The 15,304-nt window shown below is 43.9% G+C and overlaps 1 protein-coding gene across 4 annotated transcripts in view; it reads left to right on the forward strand.

Moving 5' to 3' along the window:
• znf827 (zinc finger protein 827) overlaps positions 1–15,304 on the forward strand; it is a 108,311-nt gene that overhangs the window by 85,362 nt on the left and 7,645 nt on the right. For 3 of the 4 annotated variants that reach the window (XM_084044668.1, XM_084044669.1, XM_084044671.1), the window contains exons 10-13: positions 4,965–5,136; positions 6,188–6,354; positions 12,926–13,135; positions 14,162–14,339. In XM_084044668.1, the coding sequence (XP_083900794.1) occupies positions 4,965–5,136; positions 6,188–6,354; positions 12,926–13,135; positions 14,162–14,339 (727 nt within the window). The remainder of the gene's footprint in view (positions 1–4,964; positions 5,137–6,187; positions 6,355–12,925; positions 13,136–14,161; positions 14,340–15,304) is intronic. The other variant, XM_084044670.1, reaches the window with a different exon arrangement.

Below are 15,304 nucleotides of genomic sequence, written 5' to 3' on the forward strand. Positions count from 1 at the left end.
ACTTTAAATTGCTATGTAACGTGTGTGTGTGTGTGTGTGTGTGTGTGTGTGTGTGTGTGTGTGTGTGTGTGTGCACTTGCGTGCGTGCGCTTGCGTGCGGTGTAAGCCAACCTGAGTAAATCAGATAAAGTAGACAGGATCACCCTTCTTTTAAAAAGATTACTACCACGATTAGTCTCACTGGGAAAACTGCCCATGTAATTCCTCGCTTGTTCACTCACTCACTCACTCACTCACTCACTCGCACAACTAAACAGCTCTCTCGCCCTCTCACACACACACACACACACACACACACACACACACAACTAAGCAGCTACTATTGGTCCACGGTTGACTCCATAGTGTTTTCTCCAGGTGCACACACACACACACTACATTACAATGTACTATACTGTAGTACAGTCATATACTGAATTCCCCTCGCATGATCAGTGAAGATCGATAGATCTTTCCAACTTTTTTACATTAACACATCCACTGCCAGGCCCGTAGTCCTACGGGCCGTTAAATCCAACCGTTAACTGCCGTTCCCGTAGCCCGTAGTCCCGTAGTTTTCCCATGTTAAATCGTGCAGGTGCAGATTCCGGATTTTTTTTGCACTTCCGGTCTCGAAGTGGGCGGACCGGAAACGAAATAATACTGTTTCCGGTTTTTCTCCCGCCTCCGTTTCCTGTCTAGCGGTCAACTTTGGACGCCATTATCTCTGGCTTGTTGTTTTTCTCACCGCATCCACCATTTTAGCGTTTTCCTCTCGTTCTCCAGAATGCAGTGTCGGATCGCCGCACGGTTTTCAGCGTTTTGTTCGGTCGGGTCCCGTGTTTGTGTCGAACCAAATGAACGCGGATTTTAAACGGATTTAGCGGGGCCTATGACGGAATCAAAAAAACAAAAAAGGTAAGAAATTGCTTGGCACTACGATGGACGTTCTGAGATTAGCCGATGGCAGTCAATGTGTTAATGTTATACCGGTATTATCATTCAAATCTTATTGTGCACTTGTAATACCCTCACGGCCCACCAGTGGGCCTCGGCCCACAGGTTGGGATTTGCTGATCAATGTAATCTAATACAGGGGTTCTCAAACCTTTTTTTACCATGACCCTAATGTACGGGGGAATTTTTTTGACGACCTCACACTTTATTTATAGCGCAATTTCAAAGTGGAAGCAAAGGATATCTGAAAATAAAAGCATACATTGTTGGCCTTGAATATTAATATATATTATAAAATGGAATTACACATGTGACGTCATTTTGTAGACCGACGTCACTTCCGGGTCCAAAAGGCACCAGCGCCGTCCACTCTTCATTGTAAGCAAACATTTGGAACCCGTAAATCTTTTTACAAGAAATTACTCCTTTTTCAGAAATGAACCATTGAGGGTTAAAAGGGGTCTTAATGCTAATATTTAAAGAGTAAAAAGTAGGCTAATATATATATTTATATACATATGTATGTATTATTATTAACATTATAATTGTTTTAATATATATATATATATATATATATATATATATATATATATATATATATAAATAAAATAACGATTTCCTCTTCTCTTTGTCGTTGCCAGGAAAACGGTAGATTGACACTTTAGTCGTTATTTTAGTCTCAGATATGTTAGCACTGCGCATATTGGCAAAATACACATTTGGACCCGGAAGTTGTTCTGACGGGGCGCAACGTAGCAACAGAATAATATTAATAAAAGCACATTTGTAAAACGAAGCAGCCACTGTCTATTCGTCTGGAAATAGTGTCATCTGACAGCGGTATTGTACGGGTAATGGAGCTGATCTGCACAACGTCCTCCAAATGCAACATTAACTACATCCTTTGGTACAAGGAAGCTAAAAGATCTCTGCAAGTTAGCTCTGTTTCAAACCTCACTCTCCACTTCTTTTGCGTCCTTCCATAGGAAGCACCATAGGAGACAGGGAAGCACCATAGAAAGCATAGAATACAGGGAAGCACCATACAAGACAGGGAAGTACCATAGGAAGCACCAGAGAATACAGGGAAGCACCATACAAGACAGGGAAGTACCATAGGAAGCACCATAGAATACAGGGAAGCACCATAGGAAGCATAGAATACAGGGAAGCACCATAGAAGACAGGGAAGTACCATAGGAAGCACCAGAGAATACAGGGAAGCACCATACAAGACAGGGAAGTACCATAGGAAGCACCATAGAATACAGGGAAGCACCATAGAAAGCATAGAATACAGGGAAGCACCATACAAGACAGGGAAGTACCATAGGAAGCACCATAGAATACAGGGAAGCACCATAGGAAGCATAGAATACAGGGAAGCACCATAGAAGACAGGGAAGGACCAAAGGAAGCACCATAGAAGACAGGGAAGCACCATAGGAAGCACCATAGAAGACAGGGAAGCACCATAGGAAGCACCATAGAAGACATGTAAGCACCATAGGAAGCACCATAGAAGACAGGTAAGCACCATAGGAAGCACCATATAAGACATGTAAGCACCATAGGAAGTACCAAAAAAGACAGGGAAGCACCATAGAAGACAGGGAAGCACCATGGGAAGCACCTTAGAAGACAGGGAAGAACCATGGGAAGCACCATAGAAGACAGGGAAGCACCATGGGAAGCACCATAGAAGACAGGGAAGCACCATAGAAGACAGGGAAGAACCATGGGAAGCACCATAGAAGACAGGGAAGCACCATGGGAAGCACCATAGAAGACAGGGAAGCACCATTGGCTTAAAGCTCTCGTTAGCAAGGATGTCACCACACACTGTAAAATCCTCAGTGTTATTTTAACTCTCAGCATTGCAGGCACTTGTTAACTGTGGAGTGCGCACTATAACCTTTTGTCACCAGGGTTTTCCACACTGCGGAAAGACAGGCACCTAATCACAAAAATCTGAGTACACATATGGCACTCACAAAAGTATCAAAAGAGCGACCAGGCGCCTGCGGGTGACAGTCAGGCAACAATTATACATGCAGGATGATGAATAGAGATAGCTAGATGTGTATTACGTCTGTCTGTCGGGCTGAGTTGATCAAGGGGCGAGACATAGAAAATACACACACAGCTGCCAGGCGGAAAACTCGATCTGAGCGGCAGTTGCAACTCCACTTGCGCAACCCCACCGTCACCTTCACACGACCCCACTTTGGGTCGCGACCCATAGTTTGAGAACACTATGTGCACTAGTGTAATGTATTGTACAAAAATATATTATACTATGCTGAACTATACTCTGTTGTTCTACTATTCTATACTACAATGCTGTACTATTACGTTCTAATATTACACTAGTCTAACATACTGAAATGTTCTACTATAGTACACTAGTCTGGACCAAACTGTACTACAGTATATTATACTATTATCACCATACAAATTTCAGTGTAGTTGCAATTATTACACTCTTCCTCTCTCTCTGTCCCACACACACACACACACACACACACACACACACACACACACACACACACACACACACACACACACACACACACACACACACACACACACACACACACACACACACACACACACACACACACACACACACAGGGAGACATCCTCAAGATAAAGCTGTTCATGCTTCCCTGTCTCCTGATGTTGTGAAGATGTCATGTTTACAAACCTATCCCCTCAGAGCCCCTAATCACCCCCAGAGCCCCCCCCCCCTCTCTACTCTCTCTCTCTCTCTCTCACACACACACACACACACACACACACACACACACACACACACACACACACGCTCTCCTTACCCTGGTGCCTATTAATATATTAATAACATTTGTTATAATGAGCATATTTAAAACATTTTAAGTGTTAATTTAAATTAGCAGTGGATTAGCCTAATTATGAGGTAAACAAACTTGAATCATAAAAATTCTAAATGTGAGTCACACATTCATACAGTACACATGGCTATACGCTTTGTATACCACAAACACCGCACACACAAATACAGTGAAGGGCTTCACATACGGTACTTGATTGCACACGTTGTCGCGTACCAAAAATAGCCGATGTACAAGCTCACAACGCGCCGCAGCGCGGCGTGTTGTGAGCTTGTACATCGGCATTTTCGGTACGCGGCATAACTGAGTATAAAATCTGGCTTCACATGCTCAAAATTCCCCTCCCCCCACACACACACACACACATTTGCACACGTTCTCACATTTCCCCCCCCGTGAGGGCTTGGCTGGAAACAGCTTGGCCACAGCACAGAGAGCAGGAGAGGGGGCATATGTCAGCGTGATGGTCTTTTTGGTTTCCCCGGCGACATAAAGGTTGCCTGACTTTGTGTCCTTGGGGCAAGTGTGTGTGTGTGTGTGTGTGTGTCCGTGCACACACATGCGCGCTTGTGAGAGAGAAAGAGAACAAAAGAGGGTTGTGTGTGTTTTAATGAGAGGGCGAGCGGTGACTGTTGCTTTGTCTCTGCGTTTGGGACGTTTGAATTATTTTAAAGCGTGCTCCATTACAGAGTACACAATTACTATATGTCCCTGTCTGGTTTGCCCTTGTCTTGCATAACTCTGAACGTGTGGCTGTTTGCCCCACGGGTGTATGTCTATGTTCTGCTTATCTGCATGTTTGTCTGTGTGTTTTGTTTATATTATTTTATGTTTTACATTATGACACCCTAATGTGCCCACAAGGATTAACTGCATCAGTTATTGTCACAGTCGAGTATCATTTACATACTGACTGATCTGAGGGTGTTTGGCTGTAGAGAGGGTGTGTTTGTGTGTGTGTGTGTGTGCTTTCACTATGTTACAGAATCCAAATTTAATGGATCATCATTAGTAATTATCACTAGTATACTATTCACATAGTAACTTCAGTACGTGGGTCTGTCTGTCTGTCTGTCTGTCTGTCTGTCTGTCTGTGTGTGTGTGTGTGTGTGTGTGTGTGTGTGTGTGTTTGCATGTGTGTGTGTTTGGTTGCAGAGGAGAGGAAATATAAGTGTCACCTGTGTCCTTATGCAGCCAAGTGCAGAGCCAACCTCAACCAGCACCTTACCATCCACTCTGTCAAGCTGGTCAACACCGACACAGAGCAGATTGTCAACGCAGTCACTGCCGACACAGCCGACCGCAAGAACTGCCCCTACTACTACAGGTACTATTAATAATCCTACTACTACAGTTAGTATTAATAATCCTACTACAGGGAGTAATAATACTTCTACTACTGCAGATAGTATTAATTATCCTACTACGACAGGGAGTAATAATACTCCTACTACTGCAGATAGTATTAATACTCCTACTACAGGGAGTAATAATACTCCTACTACTGCAGATAGTATTAATAATCCTACTACTACAGTGAGTAATAACGTTCCTACTAAGTGGGAAGCTTCCAGCCTGGACAATGAAGCAAACACAGAAGATGTCCAAAACCTGCTTTCTATCCTATGGCCAGAAAGGGACGACTCCACTGGTTGCAAAAAGAAGTTCGATTGAATGGTCTTCATGACTTTGTTTTCAATCACTAGTTTCAGGTCTTCTTCTATAGAACGTGATGTTCAGTTAGTAAATTATGATCCCATTGACAGTAAAATAGACAATAGAACAGGGTGTGCTTTAGGGTGTGACTGCGTTGTGATTGACACGTCACTACCATAGCCTACCACTGTGATCAGGAGAGAGCCAAAGCAATGCATTCCCCCACCTCCACCCCCTTATCCAAATGGTCACTTCTGGTTGCAAAGAGCCATGATATTCAACATGGCGACGGCAAATTTCCCAAACATAAGGCCTCAAAAAAAGCGTACGACTCCAGAAACCAATTGGTGACTTCCATTTATTTAAAAATGTTTACAGTCTATGATTCCTCATAATGCATAACTGCCACATGACTACCCAACTAACAGATGTAACTGGGTAGAAATAATAATTTCTAAAAACAGGTTATAATCATTAGTAATAACGGTAGCCTTATTCTTCCTGTCATTGCAGCTCTCTCTCCACAAACACACACAATCTCTTAGGTGATGTGTACTCAAGAGTTAACTGCACTATTCATCTCTACTTTTATCGCTCCCTCTGTTCACCACATATACACACATCAGCGATTCAATACTGACAAAACCTCTCTTTTTTTCTTCTCCCTCTGTCTCTCTCTCTCTCTCTCTCTCTTTCTTGCACTGTTCTGTTCTGTTCTCCAGCTGCCACGTGTGTGGCTTCCAGACGGAGCTCAATGCCCAGTTCGTCAGCCACATGTCTCTCCACGTTGACAAGGAGCAGTGGATGTTCTCGCTGTGCTGCAGTGCCTGCGACTACGTCTGCGTGGAGGAGAGCGACATGAAGAGCCATGTGGCCGCCGGCCACACAGGTTAGAGGGAGCTTTTATGGAATTAATGCTTTACTGGAACAGGGCAGGGAAGAATGTCAAGAAAGTGAGGGAATGGGCAGTCATGGCATGCAACAAAGCTCTTGAGCTGGGAATCGAGCCCAGGGCGTTGCGCTTGTCTGGTCGAGGGCGCTCCCGGGAGCCATTTTAACTTTACTAAAGGTTGTGCTTTTCACTGCCCCCTATGAACGCTAAAACTCTGCTGGCCTTGGATCAGATTCCGGCTGTCACTTTAGTCCTGTGTGTCTCATTCACTCCTCTCTACTCTTAGTCTCTTGCCCTCACATTTTTTAAATGTTCTCTCTCTCTCTAACGCTTATTTAACTGGGTGGTCACAGTGAGAGCATCAAAAAAGTTTATTTTTCAACATAGACAAGCCCAGTGTAGAACCACGTAATTGACTTACAAGTTTTATGCCATTATGTTACTAATTTTATGTACCCTATGTGTAGTTATGTGTATTTGTTGAGCTTCTGGGACAAGCTCTGGCGCTGAAGTCTTTTATTGTATTTTGTTTATATACCCATCACAATGAATTGAACTTGGACTGCAAGGCACTGCAATGTTCTAAGTGACACTGCAGTTGTTCTCGGCTCACCATCAAAATAATATACCCAAGGTTACCCAGAGTTTTTTTCTTTTTTAGTGAAAGGGAGTTGTGTTTGTACCACTTTAAGTCCCCACAATGACAGGTGACAGCAAAGTAAGCTTCATCAAAGCATAGCAGCATCAAAAAAGATAGACAGGGAGAGAAAGAGGGATGGAGAGAGAGAGAGAGGCAGAGAGTGAGTGGGGACTCACTCTCGGCAACTTAGAACCATAAAGATGACCGGGCACCAACAAGCACAACGGCGACCTTCTCTGGACTTTCAAAGCCGCAGGTCTGAACCCCCGTGGGTCGATATCGCTGTTTTTGTGTGAAACAGCTTTGTCCAGTTTATCACTGGTGTTTTGCCCTTCCTGTGTGTGTGTGTGTGTGTGTGTGTGTGTGTGTGTGTGTGTGTGTGTGTGTGTGTGTGTGTGTGTGTGTGTGTGTGTGTGTGTGTGTGTGTGTGTGTGTGTGTGTGTGTGTGTGTGTGTGTGTGTGTGTGTGTGTGTGTGTGTGTGTGTGTGTGTGTGTGAGAGAGTGGGTGGGATTGTCCAGCCTAGACAGCTGAAGGGGTCCATTGGAGGCCACAGTGGCCTTGTTTATCTAAGAGGGCTGGCCCTTATCGGGCCTGAGGGGAAAAAATCAATAGGCCTTGGGTCCTTTGGAGACGAGCTGGGTTTACAATGCCACTGTGGCCATCTTTTTAAGTCCCTCACACAGGCTTTGGCATTTACCTCACACCCACACAAAATGGACGCCTCAGCAGACCACACAGAGCAGAGTGGTCAGGGCAGTTTAGCACCGACCTTCCCCTGCTCCACACTGAACACATACCTTTTATACGATTTAGGTGTTTAACTAATGCTCCTACCCGCGGTGACTTCCAGTGGCTGAGCAGGGAGGGTCTCTGTGCCTTGCTCAAGGTCACTTTAACAACACACATGGTTACAGCAGAACACAATCCTGGGTACTTTTCCCTTATGGGTCTGTCGTTCTAATCTCTCTGCCTCCCTACTCGTGCCGTGCCTCCTCTTTATGGAGACTTTTGATTTGTGTTTCAAGCATGTAGTTATTTTCACCTTGTTATCCGGTCTTAAATGTGTCAGTAGTACCTGACCCTGTTGGATGTGTCAGGGCTGGTGTGGGATAGTGGTTGGCAGGACCGTAACAAAAAGGTCCCAGGTTCAATACTCTGGCTGCAGGTTTGTTTCCTGACAGAAATGTCCTTCAGTCCTTGAGTAAGACAGTTAAAGCTGCTACCCAGGCACTTGTTTTAAAACACATGGAAGGCACAGCGCTGTACTTCCCTTTTCCCTTTGAAATGACCATCTGATTTACTAAGGCAACTTATGTAATCACACAATCAGTCAATGGGTCTTTAGTCTAATTTTTGCGTTTGAAACAGAGCCTAAAAGGTGCATGTGAATGGTGGAATTTAGCAATATGGAGCCTCCACCCAGCTCATGCCCCAAACCCACAAACGTACGTTTATTGCACGCAATAAACGCAAAGAGATTTGCGTAGAACTGTTCTTATGAGCAGCTTTTCAGAACGCATTTCTAGACAGTGAAAAGTTGTCATATTTACATCATATAAGGATTATTTACATAACTAATTATTTTCCTCTATTGTCTCAATACCTGTATAAGGCAGGTAAAGAAATGTACTGATTACTTTTCATTCGATCATGGTTGCTAGGGTTGTAATTTATGTAGCTTATTGAAACTGCAATCACCGCCTCTGCCTCTCGGACTGCCTCTCAGTGTAATTTGTTTTTATGAGTTCATCTTGGACTCGCCTTTGCCCATGGATTTAATAACCTACAGTAACTGCAGGAGTAGCCTTCTGAGAAAATCTGTTTGTTTGTTTGGGCATGTCAGAAACAGTCTATCATGTGGAGTAAACAGGACATAAATCTGATCATTTTATTCAGCGCTCATCTAAATTAATTAAGAATGAAAGAAATTGGCTCATGTAATCGCAGCTGACACAGTGACACGTCAGATTCAGAATGCGCTTTGTGTTACGGTACAGTGTGCCTCCAATAATGCAAATGAGTGTAGTTCCATAAGGTCCTGAGACAAATTAGATTTCATGGGTATCTAGTCTGATAGTTCTAGTTGGTCCACTCACATGTGTATTTACAAGTATGTTGTTGTTGTTGTTGTTGTTGTTGTTGTTGTTTTATTATATAATAATATTCACATTGTTGCTGTTCACTCTAACTTTGAAATCAAATGAACCATTTCAATAAATTAATGGCCATTAACATGGGAGCAAAAGTGAAGCGAGAGCCGCGTTCTTGCTCTTGCCCATCTGGTGGGTTTGAGGCGTCGGGAATGAAAAGAAAAGATACATTCACTTCAGTGATGCTGAAATTGATTAATTAATAGCACACCAAACAGTTTAAAAGGTAAAAGAGGCATTTACACGTATACAGTGCCTTCATCCAAAGCACTTTACAATGTGCATTACATTCACTCATTTACACACATATTCACACACCGATGGCAGAGGTAACCATGCAAGGCACCAACCTGCTCTTCAAGAGCAGTTAGGGCAGGTACACACTGTAGGACTTTTAAAGTGGTCTGGGAGTCATCTGATCGTTAAGCATTTCACACTACACAAGTCTCTTTCTTGCAATCGGCTGTCATATTCATCGATCGATTGATTGATTGATCGCCGACAAGGGATCACACACTGCAAGAGTTCACTAGGATGCTATCCAGACCCGAATCATCCGATACATGCATTTGTTTGATTACAATTAATTTTAACCGACGTCTAACGAAAATGTTCAAGGCTCCCGTGATATATGCACGAGACCGAGACAGGACGCTATTGATTGACATTAAATAATTCTCTCTCTCTGTGTTTTTTTGGGCTTATTTCTAAAGTGTAGCTTATTTGGCCTTGTTTCCTAATGTTGTTTAAACCAGTGGTTCTCAAACATTTTCATGGCAACGACCCCCAAATTAAAATATATTTGTCCGCAGACCCCCACCCCCTCCCCTTCTGAAAATATGTTGTGCCATAGACCGCCATACAAGATTTGCGTGGAAGATTTCTCTTTGAAAATAGCCAATCTACAACCTACAACCTGAGCTTGTAGATCGCTATTTTCAAATATCCAATGTATTTGTATATAGGTTTAAAGTGCTCATGTCGCTTCTTTTGGGCTTGTTTTCTCGCAAAATCTGGCAACACTGTTCAGAAGCGTTTCCTCGGACGTTCACGCCATTGTGATAAAACGTATTCCAGTTATTATTCCAATTGCAGTGTGTACTAGCCCTTAGGGGTTCAGTGTCTTGGTCAAAGACATTTTGACACTAACTCAGGGCGAGCCAGGGATCGAACTGCATCCAGTCACTCTAATATTTTCCTCAGGCAATAGCATGAGGAGTCAGAAAACAAACTCCTGAAAAGAGGTGACAGGACAAGGATTCAGTGTCTTGCATTACAAATGACTTGAACCTTAAATGTTTTCTGCTTACGGAAAAAGTGAATCTATTTAGTGAACTGAATGTCTTGGAAAATGATGCAGCCTATCTGTTTGTGCTCTATAAGAGGACATTCACCTGAGGCAGCAACGCATGCCACACTATGGTGGCTATTGTAAATTCATATGATCCAGATGCCAGATAGTGTGGGCTAAAGTTGGAAGGAGGTTGACTATTGCTGGGGTGGCATGGGAACGTGTGGGAGGTTCAAGGTCGTCTTTGATTCTCTTGCAGCATCTTCGGATATCTGTCTCTGCAATTACTGTCATCTTCACCACGACCTCCCTTTAGTATTGTCTGCCTGCTCTGATTTGAACCTGCTTTTTAGAGATGCAGAAACTCCACGCAAAACTGACCCTCGCAAATTGCGTGAGCATTAGTAAATCCGGTGGAATGCATAGTCATTCTTTTCTCCCATTATTTATGTTGTCCTCACTTAAATGTATCTGCATAAAGGAGATCAATACCATGGCAGTTTCTAGACACAGAATGCATCTGAAACAACATACAAAAGGCCCTAAATCTGGCCTTCTGCCTAGTTACATTGTGTGCATAAACTGTCTACACAAGTCCACACACAACTTAAGATATCACTTGTTTTGTCACATTCCTGTCTTTAGTTTGCATTCATCTGGTAACATTACAACAAATCTGTCAACACTTCTCCTCTATGATGATGCTGGTGTTAGAGATGAGTAAATAAGGCAGACATTCATGGCATTATGTTAATGCAAATGCATGAATTTCACTGCACGTGCCTCAGAAAGCCAGCCAGAAAAATGTCTGACGCGAACGGCCCTTTCCCACCGGATCGATGTTACTTGGCCCGTCTATAACCACGCCCCTCTTCTGTGACGTACGCGTTAATTAGATGCTACTTTCTTATCTAGAATGCGTCGCAAATTATTTTTTTAGGAATAAGGTTAGGTTAAGGCATAGTTTTGGTCGGCCCCAGCGAGGTGAACCACTTTGCCCACTTGGTGAGAACAGACTACAGCCCCCAAATATTAAGTTAATATTAATTAACTGAAGTCCGCTTCAGCCGACTCGGTGCCGTTCGAGTTACGATAGGGACAGAATCGTAAATTACCCCCCCCCCCCCCCCCCCCCTTGGCAGTGCCAGCGCTTAGCAGTGCTATCCTCCTGGAATGTGACGCAGTGACTAGCTGCGCCGGTGGGAAAGGGCCGGTCACGGTCAGGACCCCCTTGGACAGGAAATGGCTGGACTCAACCTGAGCCACGCTCACCTCACTTCACCTTCACCACCCTACAAAGGCTGGCCTCCACCATATATGCAAGGAGTTGGTCTGGTAACAGCCTCCCTCTGCTCCTCAGTAGGGGGCTTATAACAGGATCGGGCTCGCGTCTACCTCCGAAAATGAAGGCCAAATATCTCCGTCTCTGATTCATGAGGGATGAATGCCAGTGTCTGATCTAGGCTGAGGGTACACTAATGGAATGTCTTTTTAATTAGAATCAAGAAGACTAATGTGCTTCATGGTCAAGGTCCATACACTTTGAGAGCGAGCTTTTTCCCATTCACTTCCATTCTGTGGCATTAGCTCTTTGGCCATGCTAAGAGCGCTAGGTTCAGTAGGTGTTAAATACTGCAGTGGTATAACAACTTATGGAGCTGTTCAATACTGTATTCAGAAACCTGCCTTTGTGCTTTTGTACCTTTTTCCGATTGATTGAAACCACATAATACACACTAGATGTTGTTTGTATGTTTAGAAAAGTGCATGTACTCTGTGTGTGGATCATTTCCTTTATGCCTTGGACGTGTGTGAGGGCTGGTAAGGGTAATGTCAACCATTTTGCAGCCCTCTCTCCCTTCCTTCCTGGCTAGAGAGCGAATGCCCTTTGTTGAGCTGTGCTGCCCTGAGATGCTCCCGCCATCTTAGCTCCCTTGGCCATGACCTGGGCTCCTTTTCTCTCTCTCTCTCTCTTCTTCCATCCTGGTGAATTGCAGGCTGAGAGAGAGGATCAATAAAAAGCACACTGGCTCTTGATTGGACTGGCAGTACAGCCTTCATCAGAGGACAGCACACTGGCGCTGGGCTGTACTGTGTGTGTGTGTGTGTGTGTGTGTGTGTGTGTGTGTGTGTGTGTGTGAGAGAGATGCATGTGATTGTGCACAACTGCACGTGTGTGTAAGTTCAGTGAGGTCGCTCTGCATTAAGCAGGCTGCGCACAGACATTATAGTTATTTTTTGCTCATATTCCCAGGTGTACCTTCACCTGTCAGTTCAGGTGGAATAACCTTACGTTCAGATTGCAGCACTTCCCTCTCAGATGTTGAAGGTGGAAATGAGGGTCATTAAGCAGTAAACATACCTCCTCCCTGTAATGTAAAACCAAAGCCCTCAATGTTGTGGGCTCACATACAACGCGTATACAGTACCCGTGTCCTCCCCGTCATCCTCATTCATTCTTTTTATCCACGATCTCTGCTCTCCAGGTCTGAATTCGAGGAGCCCCCTCAGTGAGACCAAGAGCACCTCCTCCTCTCTCTCGGCCCTCAGTGATTCGTTGAACAGCTCTGAGGGTGGAGACCTCACCCACAGTAACGACGAACTCAAGAGCCTGCTGGCCCCGCCCTCCTCCGCAGGCAGCCAATCAAGCTCCGGTAGCCACTCGGGATCGGGAACTGAGGACAAGTCAGAGAAAGGCAAGGCATTGTGGTAGTTGTAGTTACTTGATATACAAGGTCTTAACTCATCGAGTGCCATTAACGTGTTTGACGTGTTTTTACCGCTATGGCGCAACGTGCCAATGACGTGTTTGACACGTTTTTGAAAAGAAATGTAAAAAATAAATAAATAAAATTATATTATTATCTGATATCATTATCTGAAGATGTGCAGCTCCATTCACTCCTTGTTTAACTTATAACTGGAAAAGGCTGTATCTCGCTTCCTAAGCTCTTTTTTTTTTACCTTAACACATTGACTGCCAGTCGCGTAGATCTACGCGAACCGATTAAAAGCCGCCACGTGCCAATCGCGTAGCCTACGCAAACTGTTTACATATTGAAAACCCATGTTAATTCGAAAAAGTGCACTTTCCGGATTTGTTTTTTTACCCCTTCTGGTTCCGGGGGCCGACCGGAAACGAAATAAAACTGGTTCCGTTTTTTTCGTTCCCATCCGTTTCCTGTCTAGGAATCAACTTTGGAGTCGATTATCTCGGCTGTTGTTTTTCTCTCCGCATCGCACGGTCTAACGTAATCGGCTGTAACTTCAAAATGGCGGAACGGATCGGGTCGCAGTTTTCACTGCTTGCTTCACACGGATCCCGTGTTTGTGTCGAACCAAATGAACGCAAGTTTTTACCGTATTTAGCGAGGTCTATGGCGACATGAAGAAAACAAAAAAACAACAATAAAAGCTTGGCACTGGTAAGTACATTATGAGATTAACCTCTGGCGTTGTGTTAAAAATCTCTGGCACTGGGACAACATAGACAGAAATAATTCTGGCAATTCTGGCACTCAATGAGTTAAAACCTCACAAACATTCATCAAAAGGCTCCTGACAATATTTCATCTTACCTGTATCTACGAATTTCCACGCATGGACAATAATTTGTATTTTACACGAGTCTAGTAAAGTCTTCGTTTTCTCTTAAAACTTAGTGCAGCACTAACCCTCCCATTCTATCCTCTTTCCCTCTCTTTCTCCCTTTCCCTCTCCAGGCTTTGAGTGTGTGTTCTGCAACTTTGTGTGCAAGACGCGCAGCATGTACGAGCGACACCTACAGATCCACCTGATCACCCGCATGTTTGAGTGTGATGTGTGCCACAAGTTCCTGAAGACGCCCGAGCAGCTTCTGGAGCACAAGAAGTGTCACACCGTCCCGTCTGGAGGGCTCAAGTAAGGAAAAGCAAGTACAGACAGAGGTTCCTAATTCCGCCCGTCCTCCCTTCCCGCCACATCCACCCCCCAAACACCTTTCCCCTCACCACCACCACCACACACATGCGATAATGTGCAGGGGTGTGCCAATTGTCAGAAACTTGAATTTTGTGTCATATACATGAAAGGAGGTGTAATAGAAATGAGCAGTGTCACATCCTTATAATAACTAGTTAAACTAGTGTGTCTTCCATGTGGAGTGCATTCTGAGGAGCCTTGTATTTGCCCTTTTACCCCCAGCAAGATACTTTGTTGCTTCTCAGTCAGACTTTATGGAGACCAGGGAACATCTCTACTTTCTAGTTTAAATGTCAAGCATGTTTTGGATAGAACCGTGGCCATATTGGAAATTACTAATAATTTGTTTTTTAAAAGTGTTCATTATTCAGGGTTTCTGCCTGAACAGTGTTCACACAATTGATTGCTCCAAAAGTCAGTGGACACCCCTTTCTAATTAGTGTTTCTAATTAGTGCCCTTTGTTCCAGTGAATGGAAATCTTAATGCTACAGCTACAATGACATTCTAAACAACGGTGTGCTTCCAATTTTGTGGCAACATTTATAAGAAGGTCATTTCCTGTTTCAGAATGACAATCCCCCGTGGCCCACAAAGAAATTGTTGAGATGTTGCGATAAAGAACTTGACTGGTCTGCACAGAGCTATGACCTTAAGCCTATCAAACACATTCGGATTGAATTGGAATACCAAATGCGAGCCAGGCATGGACACCATATCATAAAGTCCTGTGGAGACCTGTGATCGGGTTCATATAATGAGGGCTGTTTAGGGATTCTTAATAGAACACTGCAGTGCAACATGGTCAAATGATGGCAACAGCGGACAATTAATCACGTTTAGTTGAGGTAATTTGAACAATGATACAGCAAAGTCATGAAAACAGTGATATGAAAAACAAAACAAA

Source organism: Gymnoscopelus microlampas (genome assembly GCF_963454915.1).
Source record: "Gymnoscopelus microlampas genome assembly, chromosome: 2".
NCBI classification, from domain to species: Eukaryota; Metazoa; Chordata; class Actinopteri; order Myctophiformes; family Myctophidae; genus Gymnoscopelus; species Gymnoscopelus microlampas.